Source organism: Bos javanicus, chromosome 12 (genome assembly GCF_032452875.1).
Source record: "Bos javanicus breed banteng chromosome 12, ARS-OSU_banteng_1.0, whole genome shotgun sequence".
NCBI classification, from domain to species: Eukaryota; Metazoa; Chordata; class Mammalia; order Artiodactyla; family Bovidae; genus Bos; species Bos javanicus.
This window is the reverse complement of record NC_083879.1, coordinates 34,669,067-34,691,278: the sequence shown is the minus strand read 5'-3', so window position 1 is coordinate 34,691,278 and position 22,212 is coordinate 34,669,067. Positions and strand designations below refer to the sequence as shown.

The following is a 22,212-nucleotide window of genomic DNA, read 5'->3' as shown; positions in this document are numbered from 1 at the left end:
GGAAAACTTAGATCTGTGTCTCACTGCACCTGCATCACCTGTTTACCTGATACCTGCACAGACAGGCTGATGCCTACATGAAAGGTGGAGAAACTAAAGTCAAGGGGAGTTTTGTCACCCACCAAGACGGCCCCACGAGCTGGTGGGGGCTCGCCGCTGCCCAGCCCGCGTGCTCACCTCACAGGAGAGGTGAGGGACCGGGGGTGGAGTGGCGCTTCACCGAGTCACTGCTCACAGTTGCCGTCCTTGGCTGTGTGATCTGTATATGAATACAGTGGACGCACACACTGAACCCATGAATGCTCTGGTTTTGTGGTTTTACTTACACGGTGGAATGCCTTCATCACTCCGAAGGCCAGGTGTTGGTTTTGATGTCTGTTTTACTGATCGTTCCCGTTAGAATCCCTACACGGCACAAGACGTGGTGGGACCAACAGCACTGCAACTTTCCCATTAAAGGATTTATGACTAGAAATACAACATCGGTTTCATTTTCCACAGTCTCAGAACTGAGAGAAAACTGGTCTTTATTTCTAATGCTGTCTTAACAAGGTGTTAACAATGCAACCCATTCCTAACAGTTTCTTAATATTTAAATTACTGGTATTATAAACATTTGAAATTATTAATACAAAATAAAATACAAATTAAAATTTTAAAAATACAGTGTGTCCTAATCAGTTAAGAGCAAACTCAACTCTGAATATAACACTCCTAGTTTCAGGGTATTGGGAGGGTGGGGACTTAGATTATTTAAATAAGTATTTGCCTTTTCCATTTAGTTAAGTCCTGATTTTTAGAATTAATGTCTGCTTTCTTGCTGTGACACTCCTGTTGTCATAGTAGTGTTGTCATTTTTGTGTCATATTTACTCTCTTATACCATGTTTGTGCAGGAAAAAAAGTCTTCCAACCCAATTGATGTAGATGGGTTCTCATAGAATGTGTGTACATGTCCAAAAAAATCATGTCGATGATAAAGCAAAGTCAAAAAAAAAAAGAATCAAAGGACGGGGAATGAACATTTTAAATGTATAGATCAGTCTTATGGACTCCGTGGGAGAGGGAGAGGGTGGGGAGATTTGGGAGAATGGCGTTGAAACATGTATAATATCATGTATGAAATGAGTCGCCAGTCCAGGTTCGATGCATGATACTGGATGCTTGGGGCTGGTGCGCTGGACAACCCAGAGGGAAGGTATGGGGAGGGAGGAGGGAGGAGGGTTCAGGATGGGGAACACAGGTATACCTGTGGTGGATTCATTTTGATATTTGGCAAAACTAATACAATATTGTAAAGTTTAAAAATAAAATAAAATTTAAAAAAAATAAAAAATAAAAAACTGTAAACAGAAAAAAATAAATAAGTAAACATAAGACATGACATCATAAAACTCCTAGAAGAGATTACAGGCAAAACATTCTCTGACATAAATTGTACCAATGTTTTCTTAGGTTAATCTTCCAAGGCAATCAAAAATAAAAGCAAAAACAAATGGGACCTAATGAAATTTACAAGCTTTTATTCAACAATGGAAACCATAAACAAAATGAGAAGGCAACCTATGGACTGGCAGAAAATATTTACAAATGATACAACCAACAAGGGCTTAATTTCAAAAATATACAAACAATTCATACAACTCAATAACAAAAAACCAAACAGTGCAATCAAAAAATGGAATACTACTCAGCCATAAAAAGCCATAAAAAAGAGTGAAATAATGCCATTCACAGCAATCTAGATGCAACTAGAGATTATAATACTAAGTGCAGTAACTCAGAAATAGACAAATACCATGTGATATCACTTATATGTGGAATCTAAAATATGACACAACCAAACCTATCTGTGAAACAGAAGCAGACTCTCATGGACATGGAGAACAGACTTTTTGCTAAGGCAGAGGGGGATTGGGGAAGGGTTGGAGTGGGAGGTTGGAGTTAGCAGGTATAAATTATTAAATATGTGGAATGGATAAACAACAGCACCCTAATATATAACACAGAGAACTAAATTCAGTATCCTATGATAATCCATAATGGAAAAGAATATGAAAAAAAAGAATGTGTATATACATATATATGTAAAATGAAACCACATTGCTGTATAGCAGAAATTAACACAACACTGTAAATCAACTATATTTCAATTTAAAAAAAAATTTATCATATAAAATTATTAAAAATAAAAAATAAATAAATAAATAAAAGGTGTAAATCCAAACTTTTGTTTCTAGCTGCATTCTCCAGAGTGATGAGGAATTTCTCCTTGGTTACCACACAGACTTTCAGATGGGCTGTATTCTAGACTGTACTGCATAAACCTACCGTGTTAAGTACATTATACAGTGTAGTTGAAATCTCCACCGAAGGGGCGAGGCCATGCTAGGAGCACCCACAACGAGGCACATACCCAGAGAGCACTACACACCAAGTGGCTGCGACCACTGACTATCGGTTGATACTTTAGGGACCTTGAAAAACAGTCTTTATTTCTTTTCCAATTTCCGAACCGACTGAGAAGCAGACACAAGTCAAATAATGAAGATCAAAATGTCAGCTTTAATAGTAAAGTTAGATTTGCAGCAAACTAGACTTGCTAAGACCTTTCAGTGGAGCAAACGTGAACCTCTCAACCCCTCCCAGGCTCCGCAGCTCCTACAGGGCTCAGGTTCCCCCCTCGGGCACCCCCCAGGTCAGTCTCTGCCCGTGGGGGACAGGGTGGGAGCTCTTCTGAAGAGCAGAGCCATCCCTGGCATGGAGCCAGCGAGGCTCGGTTGCTTGCACTGTTTGTCCCCACCATTCCCTGATCTAACACATCACGGCTCACTGGGCTTCAGTCTTCTCTGTAACTGCCACTGCACACTGGCTGTGGTTTGAAAACCAAGTGAACTTTGGGTCGGGCATAAACAAGCAGGTGGAATAAGAGGGTAAAAAGGGCACGGAGTAGAAAGTGAATTTTGAGCTGAATAGTCAGTGCAGCTTCAGTTTTTGTCCTGGGCTTTGTATCCAGGGCCTTAACAAACACAAGAGAAAGAAGCAGAGATTTTAAGCACGTGGTTCCTCTTTTTAAATAAAATGTAACGCACGTTGGCTCTGGTATCCATGTCCCCCCAGGCTCTCCCATGCCTTGACAGCACAGGCCTGGAACTAGCTTCCTAACCAATGGAGGACTGATGACACTTTAGACCAAATGTGGCAAAACGAGATCAGTGGAGAAGCTTTAGAAGTCAGGGATTTAGGAAACTCCACCCGCAGTTAGGAAGCTCCAGCTCCTGCCCATGGGCAGGCATCCTGCGGGCATGGACTCTGGCCCCAATGGCTGGTCAACTCCTGGAAGGAGACCTCTTCCCACGTGGTGTCCGCATGTCTCCCACTGGCTCCAGGCTCTGGTGGAACCCTGAGCAATATATGACTAGCTAAGTCTTATCTACTTGCCATTCTCTACTCTCTTATCCTTGAGGTCGACAAAACGCTGAAGGACACAGGATGTCAACTGGCACTGATGGAAGGATACCCACTGGTCCCCAAAGCTAACCTGTCAACTACTTCTCTTTATTTGACTAAACGCTACGTGAACGTCTTCCCAGCATCATTCTCGGGCCTTCACCTGTTCCCCGCTGGTGGCTGCAGACCACTTGGGCCTCCTGCCCACAGGACAGCACAGAGCCCATCTCCATGGGCAGAAGGCCTGTTCCAACCCCCTCCCCGGGAGCAGCTGCTCACACACCGGTTGGCAGTCTCCAGTTTCCTTTTAATAAGAAAAGCAAAATAGGGTAAAAGGCGTAAAATAATAATAATAAAAAAAAAATAGTTCGGGTCCAAAATTCCTTACCCTGAACTTCAAAATCTAAGTTTCAAATAATGAAAACTTCCCAAATCCACCTGCTGTAAACTCTGGGCAGCAAAACCTGATCTAAGTTTAGATAAGGCTGTTTCTCAGGTCTGTGTAGTTTAGGGTGGGTGGGTGTTCATGGTTTCACTGTGTTTGATTAAAGGGAGTGGCCCAACCCCCACCCCCAATGGAAAAGCCTCATTAAACCCAGTTTATACACAGTGGTATTAACTTTCTAAAATCCAAATTCTGAAATACATTTGTATGCAAGGGCTTCATGGAAAGGACTGCAGACCTATAATTTTTCTGTTAAAGGAAGTCTAGAAAAAACACAAAACTCCATCAAGTATCACAAAGGCCAAAATTTTCTGTGTACATTTTAATATCCGAAAGCAATAAAATACATTGCAAGTGTTGAATCTGAGTTTTAAAGTAGCAATAACTTAAAAGTCCCAAATAGCTGGAGACCCAGAATTTGGGGGTCCCTGGGACAGAGAACCCCAAGTTTGTTGTGTAGGGTTTGAAAACTTGTGCCTCAGGTATAAGAGGAACATCACCCACCTGTTAGGGCTCAGGTGTGAACCAGCCCCAGCGCACAGCCCTTCCCTGAAGCAAGGTCGGCATCCATCCAGCCTCTACTACAGAATAATTCTATTTCATATATTTCCAAATACATATGTGTAATCACATATGTTGAAGTTCCAATACTTTGGCCACCTGATGCAAAGAGTCAACTCATTGGAAAAGACCCTGATGCTGGAAAATATTGAAGGCAAAAGGAGTAGGGGGCGACAGAAGATGAGATGGTTAGACAGCATCATGATTCAATGGACATGAATTTGAGCCAATTCCAGGAGATAGGGGAGGCCAGGGAAGCCTGGCATGCTGCAGTCCATGGGGGGGTTGCAAGGAGTCAGATACAATTTAGCAACTGAACAACAACAAAAATTATAAATGTCAACTAATCGCATTCCCTAAAAAGGTGAAATAAAATCAACTCTTAACAAAATCAACAAGCACCTAATAAACTGAGTATATACCAAGTACTTTATACTCAATCATAAAAAGAAACCCCTTAAAATTCCAGTATAAAATATATATGAAAGTTCTATCCTAGTATTTCCAATAAACACACATATACACAGCATGTCAAACCTTAATACAGGAAGATACTAAGTTTGATTTTCAAGGAACTTTTTCTCAAGAAATACCAGTTACAATGACTTCATATGTACATTTGCTTTATTAAAATTGTGGCACTTAATATAATAGCAGAAATCATCACATGGCTCACATCCAGAAGCAATACAATAGTGGAGGTGCAAACATTCCTTATGACCAGTACAAGTAAAAAAAGTGGTAATGTGTCCCATAAGCCCTTAATTGCATAAAATATTATACTGCACATCATTTACAGCCAGCACACTTAAATAAACTAATTATCATCTTTTATATTCTGCAAGGGATATAACGTTCATAGGACATTCAAACGATAAAAATTAAACATCAGTTCTGAATTATTCATGGGGAAGACACAAGCTGATAATTCCTCTTTTATAACCTACTGGATATTTTCACATGATTTTACAATTTTTCAATGTCTTCAGAGTGAAATCCCAAGAAAAAAAAACTCCACTAAGTGCCATGTTGAAGGACAAAAAATGTTGAGTGCAGCACCTTTAGACAGTGAAAGATCACATCCTGTCCAACCACACCATATAAATTAGGGCGTTTGTGGGAAACGTGTACAAACAAACATCAAGCAAATGCCCTCACAGGTGACAGGCATGGCTTTGGCAAGCGGTTCTCAGAAGCAATATTCACATCCAGCGAGAACAGGGGCCACCACCAGGTCTCCCGTGTGCCACCTTCGTGATCTGGGATGCCTGCAAGCCCAGGGAGGAGGACCTCCAGGAAAAGGATGTGAAGGGCACTCAGGGCACCCTAGTGGGGGCTGTCTGCAGAGTCTCAATCAAGTAGTATTCAGGATAAAATACTGTACCACGTTACACATGTGCTAAGTATCTAGTATGTAAAACTGCAACAGGCTCATAATCAGATCCAGCTGATAATGCACCCAAGAGGATCTGCTTAAAGAAACAATAAAGTTCCACAGACCTAATCCCCCTAATTTGTTTCAACCAATGATATGTCCAGTGTTTCATTAGCTCCTTCAAAAATACTGCATACATTAAAAACATAAAACTAACTCCCCCCGCCCCCCACCACCAACCAGAGACACAGAGACTCTAACAGACCGCTGAGCTTTGGTGTGTAAAGTGCAGTTCACAGAGGTGCTGGCCAGCCAGCCAGCCGCATCCAGCGATTTCAAGTTCACCACCAGCCTCAAAACACTACTCTCTCAGGTCAAGGTTCCCTGTGGACATCCACATTAGTAAGAAGGTTGAGATTCTACCTGATCAACCCCCAATGTGCTTCACCATCCCTGAATGCTGGCAATGGGGCTTAAGGAAGGACAGTGAGTCATATCTGTGCTACGACATGTCCAGGACATAGCTCCCTGCTTCTCTCCTGGTGTTGCCTCACACTTTCTGTTGTATGAAGTTTTCAAGTTTTATGATGATACAGGCAGTACATTCCATCACCCTCATGGCAACCTCAGACGTGAACCTGTCATTGGGGATCTGCGGGAAGGGCAGCAGGTCAGGGTACCTGGTCTTCAAGCTGTCCACACCGTAGGCCTCCAGGGTGTGGACGTCGTTGGTCAGGCCCTCCAGCTGCTGGCTGTACTCCTCGATCTTCTGCGCCAGGGCCGTTGGCTTCACATCCTTGTCAGATTTGCCCCGCACAGCGTAGTCGGCCGCTATGAGAGCCAGCTTGGCAGACAGGAAGCATTTGAAGCACACCCACTCGTTGGCATTCTTGTGCAGGTCATTCCTGGCAGCCGAGAAGTTGGCCCTGGCCTGGCGCAGCCACCTGCGCGCCTCCACCGGGTTGCCGACCGTCTTGAAAGTAGGGGGCACAAAGAACCTCTGGGAGTACGTCTGCCCAGCCGGTGGCGGGCCTTTCTCTTTATTTTGCTGCTGCCTCTCAGATTTGTGGCTCGTGGCCTCCTGGTTCCACGATGTGTAAAATCTCTGGAAGGAGAACTTCTCTGACTGGAACCGGGTAGCCGAGGTGGGAAACGTCCGCCTCGAGGCTCTGTCTGCATTTTGATCAAGAAAAGCCTGTTTCTCTAACCTGTTAATCTCATTCTGCAGATGCTTGAAAACCTCATTAGCCATGTCGTGGTCCTCTGGGTTTTTGTCAGGGTGCCATTTCAGGTACAACCGCCTGATAATCTTCTTCCTCTCCGACTCAGGAAGCTTCCAGGCTTGCTCCACCACAGACGTCACCTCCTTTAGAATTTCTGGGAGAGAAGTAGCCTTGAGCTTTTTGGGGGAATGATGCTTGGAAGATGGGGTCTTGAGGCCCTCTCTCCCAGGGAAGAGGGGTGGGACGCTTCGAAGACCGGGGGCCAGGAACTCCGTGGGGCTGGTAGGGGTGGAAGGGGCACTGTCTCTGCTCTGGGAGCTCTCCTCTGGCCGTGAGAACTTGTACAGATCCAGAGAGCTAACGATTTTGTATTCACTGTAGCCAATGTCAATCTGATAAATCTTTCCTAGGAAGCTCGAGTTGTCGGCGTCTTCTCTTTCGACCTCTTGTACGATGATGGCATACGTGTACGTCGGCTGGTACGACCCGTAGATGTCCCCGCCTTCGGCATCGACAAGGTACCCAACATACTCTCCCGGGTAAAAGACATTCATGGGGTCCATGAGCAGGGTGTAATGAATCTCAGCAGGTATTGGCGTGCCAGGCATTGGCAGTTCAAGTTTTGATGGTTCTGAAGAGTCGTACTTCACGCCTAGGCTGTCAAGCTTCTCACTGATCCTGTAAATGTCGTTGCATCCCAGCATAGCAATTAGGTAGGATGTGTCGGAGATCAGGTTGTCGGTCGCCGACTTCAGCGTCATGGCCAAGGCCAGCAGGAAGTTGATGTCCTTACTGTCTGAGTGTTGTATGTACAGCAGGATGACGGCATTCCCAAACCGCTTCAGGAAAGCAAAGGTCTCGCTCCTGCTCTGGGGGATGGGGTTGAAGCCTTTCACCCGTAGTGTGGTCTGAAGCTTCTCGAAGCAGGACACCTTCAGCCCTTCCCGGAGGGCCTTGCAGAGGCGGATGGCCTTCTCCTCATTGGCCAGGAAGGCATTGTCATTCTCATGCTTCATGATCCTGACGAGGCCCGCGATGAACTGCTCAGAGGACAGCAGGAGCTGCAGCCGGCCTTGGAGTGAGCACAGTGCCCCGAACTGGCACACCCTGGGGGTCTCCTCGTCCAGCTGCTCCTCCAGGATGCTGCTCAGCAGGCGCGGACGCAGTTTCTGGGGGAAGAGCATGATGAGCTTGGTGTGGAAGCCGTGGTCCTTCCCCAAGTAACACTGGCTGAGGTCCACCAGCATCTGCACCCCGATGCTGCCCTGGATCCGGCTCTTGTAGTGTGGGGCGTCATCGAACACCAGGATGCTCGACCTGACCAGCCGGCCATCCTGGCTTGGCAGGTAGAGTGCGAGGTCCCGGATGTTCTCCAGGTCGCCCCGTACCTTGACGGAGTCGTTCTGCAGACTCCTGAACAGGCCAGAAACAACCCTCTTGACAGTGCGCATCTCGTTCGGGTCCAGCTGCTTCCCTTCGGAGTTCTTGAAGATGCGGCTCAGCACCTCCACATACTGCTTGGTGGAGATGACGTCCTCAGTACCCAAATGTTTGAACAGCTGGTGGAAGGTGCCCAGCTCTAAGGGCAGCTTGTACAGATACGGCTTGAAATCGGACTCGTACTCCAGGTTGATCACCACCTCCTCCGGCTTCAGGAGCTTCCAGCCATCTTCCACCATCACAAAAGCAACACCCCGCAGCTGGAAACGGAACTCCCTCTTCTCGGCGCTGAGGAACTCGTATATGCTCCTCAGGACCTTGGCTCTAGTCCTGACCATATCTTCATCCAGTGTCGTGATGTTGCACACATTCCTGCAGTTGTTGATGACCTTGTCCACGGGGGGGTCAAGGTTCACGTTCAGCAGGCTCAGAACCTGCTCCAGCTGCTCCTGGGGGCCGAGGTCACTCCCTGCTTGCTCCCTGATGCTCAGGGGCGTGGCCTTCTCTGGGAGGATGGGGCAGGACGTCCACAGCAGCTGCAGCACATCGCACTGCTTGAACTTCGGGTTCACCTGGGCACCGCTGAACCTGATGAGGGGGAGCGTCCCGTTCACCTCCTGATATTGAGGGTGAAATCGGATGAACTCTGCGGGAGCCCGCTCTGGACACAAGAAGGGGATCAGAGACAGTTCTTTCAGGAAGTCCCCCACGAACAGATCCGTTCGTTCCTGGAATATGTGATGGAGAAGGATGTCGACCGTGTTCTGCAGCGTTTCCTTAGACCAGTTTTCTGTATTAGCTCGCACACTGATCTCCTTAGCAAACTGCAACAACTGCTGCTGAGAAAGGATGTGTTTCAGTCCAATGTTTCTTAGGAATTCTACCCAAGAGGTCATAAATGCAACTTGATTTTTGGGTTTTATAAGTTGTTCCAGTTTTTTAAAGAAGTCCTTTGGGATGAACAATTTTTCAGGAAGCATAACTTCAAAAACTCTTACAGTTCTGTCATAGAAATGCTTTGCTTGCTTTAGTCGGTTGTTAGCATCGTGGATTATCAATAAGCCTTCCAGCTTTTCAAAAAGTTGTTCCTTGATCTCAGACAGCTCCTCAACATTCGACAGTCTATTCTTGAGATAAATCAAATGCTCTAGTTTTGCATCGTAAGAGAGATTTTCAATTTTTGGTAAGAGGTGTTTCAAATATACCTCAAGATCATCCACAGGTACACAACCCAGAAGCTCATACAGTTCTTTCAGGTGTATTTTTTCTTCAAGAAATGCAGAGGACGATGATTGCGTCCATTTTTCCACTTCAGCGGAGGGAATACTTTTTGTAAGCACGTAGCATGTTCCAAACTTTGCAATGCTCATGTAGCGACCACTGATGGATTTGTAGCATGGAAGTGACTTTAAAATTTTTATGTCATCTTGAGACATCAAGTGATTCAAATTGCAGTTGAAATACATCAAAAGTGCTTCAAAGTCATTTTCCACTAATTTTTCAGTTCTAAACGTTGAGGTTTGGACCATGTAATGCACAGCCTTCAAAATGCTTGTGGGGCTCTCTATGTTGGCCGTGTGAGAGGACAACAGAGGGACAAATGCACTGTCTTTGGAGCAGATTTTGTTCAAAGCCAGCTGAATGCAGCCAGCTTTCATGAGGGCATGAAAAACCTTATCAGTCTGGGCGTTTGGGAATACAGCGATGTGCATGAGGCTCAGCGGGAGCAGGACGTCCCCCTCAGGGACCACAAGCTGGTTGGCCGACACAGTGAACTTTGTTCCGGGGAGCAGGGCCCAGTCTCTCAGGGTGTCCATGACGGCATCAAAGGCTGGCTTTGTTTCCTCTTGGTCCTCCTTCACGTTCATGGACTCGCTGATGAAATGCCAGGCATTCTTCAGCCAAGACTCACTGGCAAAGCTGTCTTTCCACTTGGTGCAGCTCTTGGTCTTGTACTCGCGGGGCAGCACAGAGGGCAGCAGGTCAGCAAAGCTGGAAATGTCAAACACTTTTGCGACTTTGCAGTTCAGTAAAATATTGCTGTACTTCAAGTACAGTGTGTTCATGAACAGGTCTTTGCGGGATGGGATCAGTTCATGGTATGTTGTTAGAAACTTGGGACGTTTTGCATCAAAAGTTTGCAAAACACTGTCCAGGGTAATGAGAAGGGGCAGGCCTTCCACTTCAAACTCACTTTCTTCTGTGTCCTTAAAACAATAATCGACTAAAAGTTTTAAACTGTGGAAAAGCTTCAGGTTGGTCTGCTGGAGACGACAGGGCAGCTTCCCAATATGGCAGTTGGTGTCGGGGGAGGAAAAGGTCATTAAGAAAGCCCGGACATCGGCAGGGGTGACGTAGCTCACAGGGATGTTGGCGTCCACAAGGCAGTGGTACAGGTTAGCAGTCTCATCACAGTTATAAACCAGGTTGAAGCCGATCTCCAAGAGCAGGTGTTTCAGCCTGTAGACGTTTTCTGCGACCGTTTTGCGTGTGGTGATGTTATAATCTGCGTTTTTAAGGTGCTGTAGCTCATCCTGCAGTAGATTGTCAAAGAACGGCCTGGTTTTATTTGAGGTGGACATGTTGACCCAGGTGATGATGACGGCGGAGTGCAGGTCGGAGCCGTCGATGCTGGGAGCACGCACCACTGGAAGGAGGCGCTTCATGTCATCGTGGATGCAGCTGTACAGCGCCTTCACCAAACAGTACAGGTCTGGCTGGAGGTCCAGCCTGTTGACGGGGAAGAATGACAGGAACTTCTTCAGCGTGTCCTTGACAACGTGGATGGGCGTGCTCTGCAGGACCGACAGCGTTGGGTCGGAGCCGGGGAAGTAGCGCTTCTTCAGCTGGGCCAGCAGCTCCACATACGCAGGCGCAATGAGTGCCGTCATCAGGCTGCTGTTCCAGTCGCTGCGCACGCCGACCCCGTTGTCATCTCGCCACAGGTTCCTGCGGGCCGAGTCCAGTGCAAAGTGGCCGTTCACGTGGAATGGGAGCCCCGTCTCTAAAGAGAGTGGCAGGAAGCAGAAGACCCTGTGGGGCTTCTTGTAGTTGTGGGTGATGCAGGCAGCCACACCCCCGCGAGGGAAGAGTGTGATGTCCTGGTTCTTGTGTGCTGACACAACGCTCTTGGACACCTTGTCCATGCTAGAGAAGCCAGACCTGTTACAGATGAGCCAGGTGGTGAGGCTCCCCTCAGAGTCCTCAGTGTCCATGGTGTAGGTGACCTGCTGCACTGGGATGTCTGGGAGCTGCCTCTTCTTTGTGACACTGTCAATGACAGACGCGTGAAACTGCTTCCTCTTCAGCCGGTCCCCGTCAGTGATGTTGCCCTTCACGGAATACAGCACGTTCAGGGCACCCGTGGCTTTGTCTATTTCACAAATAGAGATTTTTTCCATGTGGTTAAGAAACATTAACAGCTCTGCCCCATCTGACCGCAGCTTGTCCAGGAGGTTCTGGACCATCCTATCAGATGATGGAACTGATGAGATCTCCGAAACCTTTGCCATCTCTGCGTTACGGAGAGGGAATCGGAACATCGTGCAGTTGTCCAGCTTGAAGTGGGTTCCCAGGTAAAGATCCAGGACGTCCGAGAACTGAGTTCTAAAATCCGCATCCAGGTCTCTGAACATGCGTCCAGGACTGACAGATGTGGCCCCTGGTGCATACCTGGCATGAGGGTCGAAAATGCACAGGATGTCATTGCCAGAGATGAAGGAGGGGCAGTCTGTGATGTGATATACGGAGTTGAACCCCACCCCATACTGCCCGGTCTTACAAGGGTTCCCTTCCTTGGTGCCTCTGCCCAGGTTCTGGATCCCTCTGACGTCATCCTCCGTGAAAGGCTGGTTGTTGTACACACACAGTGCTGGCCCCTGCAAGGGTGCCCACTTATCATCAAATATCCTGTCCACTGGGTGCTGCCTGGGGTCAAACACAAAGCAGATCTCCGTGGCTTTTGCATCATCAGCGTTCTGAAGCAGCTCTTTCAACATTTCCTTTTCTGAAGGATAGGCATTGAGGATGCTCTTAATTCTGCTGGTCAGTTTTTCTTTCTGCCCAAACTCCGAGCCCAGCGTCGTGAAGCACACGTTGGATGCATACCGTTCCAGGGCTTTGTGCCGCTTTGGCACTGCACCCAGTTTCACGGCTACTTCCCTGGGTATGTCTGCATGACAGTACTTGACAGTGCTGTCCTTCACTTTTATCCAGGGGCAGTCATTATAGCACAGAGACTTCGCAGGGAGAAGCTTAAGGTTAGTATCTGGCAATAATATGTGGCCATAATTTTTCTCACAAAATTCTTGTTTCTTTTCTCTAATGAGACTCCATATCCCCTCACTGATTATTCGCCGGCAGAGCTGAAAATTCTCTTCTGTTACTTGTTTGGTTTCTTTTTCTTGAGCTATGGATTCCAAAACGAGGGCAAAATCTTCCACAGTGAAAGACTGCCTCACACCCACACTTTCAAAAAGTTCACGGAAATTATTTTTATATTTATTAGGCAACTGATAAAGGTATGGGGCTGCTTCAAAATTTAAATGAAAAGCCACCTTTTCTGAGTTGACATATGCATTCTCAACTAGAATGAAGCTAAAGGTTTTCAGCTTTTCAGTGACTGCCGTCTTGGTGCTGTCATTCTGCATCATCGCCTCATGGAGGTATTTGTAGCAAGCGTTGGTGATGTTCTCCTGATATAATGTGATCCCATCATCAACTGACTTTGCAACTTCTCTCAGCTGGTTCACAACCAGCTCAACTGTGGGTTTCCGGAGCAAACCCAGAAACTCCTTCACCGCCAAGGGCACAGACCCACAGCCTCTGAAGGAATGAGAATTTTCATTTAGAATTGGTTGCAAAAGACAGACTATATCCTGGTGCTCAGCTATATAGAGGTCAGTTGCTGCAAACATGGTTTCAGGCTTAAAGCTGTTGCCTTTCCAGTCCAAAGAGAAACCTGCCGGCTTCGTCAGAAATGGGAGGAAGGGGATTGTTTGATACGTTGCAGCAAAATCCTTTGCTCTTGGATCCCTTATTTTCAGTTTTTCATCAATAAGACTTAACAGGATGCTACTTCGTAGACAAGCAGCGCCGTGATCACTTTTATTAATTTCAGCTACTGACTCTGCACGCTCCAGCATGTCGTCCCACAAAATATCATCCTTCGCCATACCTAGCTGGACTAGTTTGATCAGAATAATAGGGTTTAGATAGTCCTGAGTGGAACCGTAAGGAAATCGTCCATCTTTAGTATCAAATAACTTAGCGACGCGTCCTTCAGGGTGGATTAATCTTGATGGTAAAACCAAAGGATGCCCCTCCAAAGAGCAGGGGATACATGGGGTAACGCGGAGGATCCCCGAGAACTCATCAACTTTCTCATTTAGGACAAAATTCATTAAAGGATCTCTGAGTTCTGCTTCAATTTCCTGAATATTTGGGAAAAACACTTCTGAAAAAAACTGTCTCTCTGAAAATGTATTTTCCAACAGTATCTGTTTGCAGCCAGCTTCTTCAAATCCTAGCTTTACCGAAGAAGGAAGTTCAACAGCACAAAGGTTTTTCGACCCTGTCTTCTTGAGGTATTTCAAAAATATCTTGAAGGCAGCTGGACCAACATCTCTTCTTTTAAGTATGGAGTCATCCAGAAATCTCACGTTCTTCATGGAGACCCACATGGACCCGTCGGAGAAGACCCTCGTCAAGTCCTTCCCTTTCCCATGGGCGATGTCTTCATAAAACCCTTGGCAGATGACAGAAAAGTCATCATGCACTAGGTCGGGGTCAGGCCATACAGTGTGGTAAGTGTAGTCCGTCAGCTCCCCGCTGGCAGCTAGCTCACGCAGCACGCTGAGAGCCTCCAAGTATGCTTTCACGACCACGTGCCTCATAAAGGTGGTGTTCCAGCGCCCCTTCGTGTCTGTCTTCCAGATCTCTTTCCTGTTTGAAGTAACAGCAAAGCACCCATTGATGTGAACTGGCAATCCCGTCTTTATCCGCAGGGGTAAATAGCAGAACACTTCTCCAGCCTGTGGCCGCACGGCCCACTTCTGGTCCTGGACTTCAGCAAGGAGAACCGCCACAGCCCCACATGGGACCAGGCCCAACCTTCTCCCGCTCTCACTCAGGGAGAACCTGAGTGCCTCCCCTGTGTCCATGCAGGTACAGATCAGCCATGTGGTACAATCCACAGTTTTCTGGGGCAACTCATCCGACGGCTTTTTGGATTGGCCCGCCTTAGCCATTTCAAAGAGAGCAGCCGGGTCATCTTCTGGACCTCTGAAAAGTGGTGACTGTAAGTCCGCAATCCTTCGGAACACATGGTGAAATTCCTCCACTGTGATCTGCAGGATGCAAGATGACTTGGGGGCCTCGGCGGGGAGCTTTTTGTTACTGGTGCCACAAGTTTTCATGAGCTTAGCAGCTTCTTTTAGAACACTGATGACAGGTGCGGTCAGTGCTTTGGTGGAGCATGGTTTTTTTTTTATGACTATTGTGTCCTGTGCTAAGCTGGGATTGGTCTCCTCAATCTTCAGGTACTTCAAGTACATGGAGGTTACATTCTGAGTGAAAATGATGAGTCTGTGTCCACAGAGACTAAACTCATCCACCAGAGAGTAGATGTCAGCTGTGTTGTAGCAGGTGCTGCTGACCTCGCTCACTTTGGCTTCCTGCTGGGTTCTGAAGGACAGTCGGAACAGAGTCCCGCTATAACTGTAGGGTGCCTCCACCGTCAGGGGCAACTGACAGTCAAACACGTTCATGAATGGTTTGAACTGATTAGGAAACTTCCTGAGTCTCTTCTGCTGTTTGCTCCAGTTAATTTTGATCCCAGGGTTAGACCTGTCCTTAATGTGCTTGCTAATGTGGTTGATGTTCGGGTCAAACATTATCATGAACTCTCGGCTCATAATGACAGGGATGTCAGTGATGTGGTACACAGAGTTGAACCCAAGACCAAACTTCCCAACCTTGTCAACTTCGGCCCTCTTCAGAGATTCCCCAAGCCTGGTTATGTTCACGAAGTCTGAATCCGAGAACTGGGAGTTGTTGAACGACCACAGAGCCGGCCCATGGCACGCTGCCATCCCCGGGTCCAGGAGATTCTCTCGGATGTCCATGTTTCTTCTCATGTCAATCATGAAGCTGCATTCTGTTGCATTTGCATCATCAGCATTTTGAAGAAGCTCTTTAAAGATATCTGACACCGAAGGGTACTCTTCCAGAATGTTTTTGATCCTTACCGTCAGCGGTTCTCGTTGTCCTGACTGCTCAAAGCCCATGTTCTCAGGGTTGATTAGTCTTGTACTGAGGCATGGGACTTTCAGCCACTCGGCGGTTTTCATGGGTATGTCCTCATGCACCAAAATGATAGGCTCCACAGAATCTTCCAGTAAGTCATTCAGGTCATCAACTTTGATGTCACAGTAGCAGCATTCATGAATTGGCTTCATGATGAGCTTGGAAGGGTTCTTGCTATGATGTATAGGAACCGGTGTGTTGGGGCTTGCTGGAATCTGATTGCTGTAAAGCCACCTGATAATGTTCAACATAAGATGAAGATTCTGTTTGCTTTCCTGGTCACTGAGGTCTTGGTCACTTTTGAGATACACCTTCTGAATGACCATGGAAATATGATCTGCTGTCAACTCCTCTATTGAGCCACAGGCCTTAAACAGCTGGTGGAACTTTGCCATGGTTTTAGGCACACTATGCAAATAAGGCTGAAGGTCAAGATCATGGAATGGTTTTATCACAGCTTGGGCGAGAGGACAGAACTTTTTGCCAGTCCAAACCCACGGAAATTTTAAGGCTCTGAAAGCATCTTTCCCTTCATTTAAATGATCATGCATGAATCCATAAATTTCAAGCAAAATATGTTGGAATTGGTAGTAGTCTTCATCACTAAAGGTCTTTGATGTATACCAATCCACAACGATCTTAAAGTGCTTTAAGACAGCGTTGATACCAGGTTTTGTGAGGATGCCTAAAGCTTTCTCCAAGTTTACATGTACGCTCTCCACGAGGGGAAGTGACGAGCCAACCAGGATGGCATGGGCTGCATCGCACATGTCAGGGGGTGCACAGAGCTCACAGAGGTCGCCCTTCCAGACTAAGGAGCCTGGGTAGTTTGGGGGCCTTTCCTTGCAAGCTGGAACCCATTTTATCTTCTTTAAGGTCGCCTTCCCTTCACATGAGTGCAGCAGGGCAGGGTTCTTATTTAAAACCAGTAAGAGTGTCCTGGCTTTCTTCAGGAGAGTGTCCTGATTTGGACAAGAACTGGCCTGTAAGGCTTCAATTTTTTTAGCCACTTGCACAACATCTTTCTCTTTGAGACTGGCTTCATTTTTCAAGCCAATCTGTCTTAAAGAGTGAAGGATGTCTGGGGAGGTAAAGGCCGAAGGTGGGAAACAAGCTTCCTCTTCGTCATAGAAGAGGTCCTTCAACACCTCTATGTCAGGATCGAAGAGTTCACTGGCCATCACCAGCCGCCCTGGCGGGAGCTGAATAAATTTTAGTGGTGCTAACCAATCAAGCACATTTGGGTTCTCACTTTTGAGAGAGGACAGGTTCTCAAGGACCCATAGCACAAGGTGTGTCACCTCTTCTTGAGAGTAAAATGTACTTTCTATGTCTTTTAAGATGAGCTTCAAGCAGCTGGTGGTCCTGACCTTCTCCACCTTCAGCAAGTTCGCCAGGCGGATGGTGGCCTCATCGCTGCTGTCCACTACTGAGATGGAGAGCCGCAGGCCAGCCGGGAGAGTGGCCGCAGGGTGCAGGACCCTGCAGCCCTTCAGCCTGGTGTAGGAGGACAGCCCCTGGCTGGATGAATGGTTGATGCGCTTGAATATTGTCAGCTCCTGAATTATTCTCTTCTCCTTCTCACTGCTCTCAGTCAAGTTGGCTAAGAACTTACGCAGGGCGTCTTTGTGCGTTGGAAGCAGCGATGCAACCTGGTTACACAGCTTCTGCAGAGGCATCTTCTCCATGATGTGCAGCACAGCACTCGGTGAGGGCAGGTGGATATATTTTTTAATAAGTGGGTGCTGTATGGAGGCATCTAATTTTTTAAGGACAATCCCTCCAAGCTTCTGTACCACATCCGCTAAAAATTCTGGAAGCTGTGCTTCTGACTCGTTGTCTAAAATGACTAATGAAGGAGCCCTGAGTCTGATGAGCTCCACACATGTCTGCCCTTCTTCTAGTGGGGTCCTGGGGATGAGCGGCATCTCATCAAATAAAGTCAGATCCTCTGAAAAATGTACGTAGAGATGCTTCCACACCATCCTAAGCCATGACACAGACGGGTGCTTTCTGTCTTCATCGCATGGGTACCACTGGACAATCAACTCTCTGCCAGGCCAGAATGTGTTCATTACTTCTTTGATAAGACGTGCAAAGCGATCTGTATTAAGGAGCTGAAGCTGAGTGCAGGGTCTTCCTGCAAGTCACATAAAGAGATGCTATGAGTACATACAAGTCTGCTGTCACTCATTGAACTTGCATATTCTTGCATAGTGGATAGGCCTAGAAAGTCACTTTGAGAGTTTTAAGCACACTGTAAAAATGCAACAATTTGGCATAATTGTGCTGATAGAGCCTAGAGAAGTAATATTTTTCTCTGGAAAGTGCTTACTTTATTTTTTTTATAAATTTTATTTATTTTATTTGGCTGCATCAGGTGTTGGCTGCGACACACAGGATCTTCAGTCTTCACTGAAGCATGTGGGACCTTTAGTTTGTAGCAAGTGTGATCTAGTTCCCCGGCCAGGGATTGAGCCAAGCCTCCTGCATTGGGAGCACGAGTCTCAGCCACTGGACCACCAGGAAAGCCCCTGGAAAGTGCTTATTTTAAATAAATACATAGAATGCATTTACATGCATTTTAAAAATTACCCTATAGTATCACACAAATGGAATCAACATGGAAAATAATTTTTAGTGGTGATTTGATCACAAATAAGACCATCAAAGAAAATGTAAATAAAGCTTAAAGAAGCCTCATTTTATTTAAGAATAATTTATAAGCAGGCCCTGTAAGAATTTTTCTTTGTGGTGCTCCCAGGAGCCAAGCAGCTGAAAGGATAAAGTGAGGCTCCAGGTGAGAGTATGGGGACTGGTGTCCCTGTCCTAGCTGACCCAGGCTGTAGGAACTGAGGCCGCCAGGAGCCTGGAGCTTCCTGTCTACCACGACTGGACATTTGAGAAGAGGGGGCTAGCACGGCCTCTCTGGGACTTGAGGGCTCACTGGAGAGACGAAGGGGCCGAGGTTACAGCTCTGAGATGCTCTGTGCATGTCCAGGCAGGGAGCACAGCCACGACCCTCCGAGGCAGAGTTTCACTTGTGCTTATCACCCAGGAAAGGGCATTCTTCTGGACTCTGGCCTTGGCAGCAATGCTTCAGGGATAAGCAACAGGGCACAGGGGCCAGCTGTGATGGCATCCTTTCCCCACCAGGTAGCTGCACCCTGGGACGGTTGATAAACCAGGAAGCTAGTAAGGTTTTCTCTGGGGAAAAAACATGTTTGCTGATTTTCAGCCACTGGTCTAGAAGATAACATTTTATTTCTAAGCACAGTTTGTGTTTCTGTGTATTTGTCTACAATACCAGGGATAATAAAATTTTAAAATAACATGATATACCTGTGGGTATATATTTGCCTATACAGGGAAATAAAAAGCATCTCAAATTCAATCTTATGCAAACTAACATTCCATTTTCTCCCTAGCATACATATAATATCTAGACTCTGGAAAGACTAATTTTGGAAAAAAAATATAAAAAGGGGAACACCTCAAGCCCCTTGAAATTTTGTCCATCAATATCTGTTAACCAGGGAAGGACACTCTTATTTCACAGACTCACATACCAGGGAGATGGCCTTAACTTCTACCAAGAAGATTCTCTCTCATGTTACAATAAGACATTTAAAATTACTGCCACAGAAGTTTAAGCAAGGACACACTTCTGCAACTGTTGAAGACACCAATACCCATGTCCTAATTATTGTCAGTTTCTACACTATGTGACATAGGCTGAGTCAGGCAGTAGTGTTTAAGAAGTCACAAAATCTTGTCTATAGTCTGACTAGCACAGCCTCCTTGGTCTGTGAGTCCCATTAAAATATTATTTTTTAATTCATTTTTAATTTTCTGAAAAATGCTTACTGAATTATCTATAATAGAATATCCAAATCACAAGGCAAGGATATAATATCAAAGATACAAAAAAAGAGTTAGAAATTAAAATTCAGAACACTCAAAAAACAGAAAAACCAAATGTGCAGCACACTGTGTTCCATGTTAATAACTGCCACCCAACATGCACTCTGCAGAAAATCCTGTCCAATAACCTTGCATGAAATTCAGCAGCCTATAAGCCACATACCTACCTTCAGGACAGCTGTCTAGTATCGATGTGCAAATAAAATGTCAATGATACGCACACACCACATGTAACATGCGACCGTGTGCGCCACGTGTAACATGTGATTCACGTGTACACCACACATAATGTGATTGCACACACCACATGTAACATGTGATTGACGCACACAGCACATGTAACATGCGATTAATGCCAGTCATGCTCTGATGAAACAAATCATAAAAAATAAAGGAGAGAGAAAATGTAGTAAGAGACAATTCTAAGCACAGAAGTCAATTAGACTTGGAGTTCTGATTTCTGTTTATTTTGTAGTTAAGCTTTCAGCTTTTTCCCTAAAGTATAAATGTTAACACAGAAAAATGTCTCCATGCCCTGGATTGGGGCACCCTTGAAATTGTGAAGCACCTCAACTGGTATCCATAAAATAGTTCAACAGCATTTATTGAATGACTTGTGCTTCTGTGGCCCTGCCTTTCGAATTATCAGCACTGTCAAAAGAGGTTAAGTATTTCGTGCCAGGCATGTTCCTAGAGAGAGAGTGTTTATCAGTTGTAACTATTCAGGAACAACTCTGCTCAGAGTGGTTTGTGCTTTCCTGTGGGTCAGCTCAAGGTAAAACCGTCAGCATGCTAAATCTATGGTTCAGCCCTCACTTTGAGGAAGATTTTCCATGTGGATGGAAACAGGATGCTACAGTCCACTTGAAAATAAGATGAGGTGCCAGTTAAACTGTAGGCCATCTGTCAGTCAAATCTTCAAAGGAAGAAAAAGGAAACAAAGGACAGAAAAGCAGCACACAGGGATGGAGAGGGCAGCTCGGTGGCCAGCCCGGTGCTCCCAGAGCTCTGCGAGGTCCCAGGGAAGCCTCCCTCTACTCCACAGGGCACCAGGCTGGCTCAGAACAGCACTGCGAGCAGACTTCTCAAGAAGTCGGCAGTGACACTGCAGTGCGGCCCTCGCTTCCATCCTGAACAGGAGACAGACGACAAGTCGGGCGGTGGCAGACGCCACCCAGAGCATCCCCTGCCCCAGGGCAGGCGGCTAACCATGCAGCCTGCTGACAACAAGACTCTGCCTTCCGCTCCTTAAAGATGTAGGAATACAGTCACGGTAGCTGTGAGGGATCAGCCACTTTTCCTACAAGCTAGAAAACAAGGTTAATACTTATATGAATTATCACTATAACAGTGACTTAGCTTCTAAATTAATTTTAGCTTCAAGGAATAGACTGACTCCAAATGTTTACTATAATGTTTACTATAAAAACAGTTTCTATAAAGCTAATCTCATATCCTGATTTTCCAAGGGAAACAGAAACTGGAGGAAAACAATACAAGTCTATCAAAATTTTTTATAAAAAGACAGTCAATAACTGACACTTCACGGACAGAGATCCTAGAATGGATGTCCCTCTGTCCATTTCAATCTCATCATATAACAAGTGTGGACACTCTCACCCTTCCATTAAATCCCACAGCTTAAACACCAATCTCAGCATAATTGTTTCATTTGAGACTAAATGTTCTATGAACTGAAACATGGCCTGATTGTGGCATGTGTAACAACCACCTATGTACTCTACTAGTATAGTTTCCTCTCTCCTTTAATTGTTAGCACCAGAAAATAATACTGATATAACTTCTAGCTACTGGGGTAAATGAAAAAACAGGATTCAAAGAATCAAATGAACAAAAACATCAGGCTGCAAATGAATACAACACTTAGTCAGTCATCATACCTGAGTATCCCCAGAGAAGTTGTTGTGCTAGAATATAATTAAATCCATTCTTAGAAAAAGCCGGAATTGTCACAGTTTTCACATAATGGCTACAGCAATTATTCTGAATCTTAAGATAGCACTGTTTTCAGAATCTTACACATCATTATGTAAAAGAAAAGCCATAAACAAACTCCAAACATAGCAGAATATACATTTAAGATTTAAGGATATACTTCAATATAATTGACCTAGGTTCGATTCCTGGGTCAGGAAGATCTGCTGGAGAAGGAATAGGCTACCCACTCCAGTTTTCTTGGGCTTCCCTTATGGCTCAGCTAGTAAAGAATCCACCTGCAATGCGGGAGACCTGGGTTAAATCCCTGGGTTGGGAAGATCTCCTGGAGAAGGGAAAGGCTACCCACTCCAGTATTCTGGCCTGGAGAATTCCATGGACTGTATAGTCCATGGGGTTGCAAAGAGTTGGACACAGCTGAGCAACTTTCACTTTCAATATAAACTAAATCCAAATTATGAAGCATTCCTACCATGTGTCTGATTCAACTGCTTTTCTTCTACTTCCTCCAAAACCTATTTACCTGCTCTTCTA

At 45.8% G+C, this 22,212-nt stretch overlaps 1 protein-coding gene across 4 annotated transcripts in view; it reads right to left on the bottom strand.

Annotated features, from left to right (window-relative positions):
• Positions 1-1,505: 1,505 nt before the first annotated feature.
• SACS (sacsin molecular chaperone) overlaps positions 1,506-22,212 on the bottom strand; it is an 84,931-nt gene continuing 64,224 nt past the window's right edge. For 3 of the 4 annotated variants that reach the window (XM_061434961.1, XM_061434962.1, XM_061434963.1), the window contains 2 exons: positions 21,624-21,650; positions 1,506-17,938 (listed from right to left, as the gene is read on the bottom strand). In XM_061434961.1, coding sequence (XP_061290945.1) covers positions 6,381-17,938; positions 21,624-21,650 — 11,585 coding nt within the window. In that variant the 3' untranslated portion in view covers positions 1,506-6,380. The remainder of the gene's footprint in view (positions 17,939-21,623; positions 21,651-22,212) is intronic. The other variant, XM_061434964.1, reaches the window with a different exon arrangement.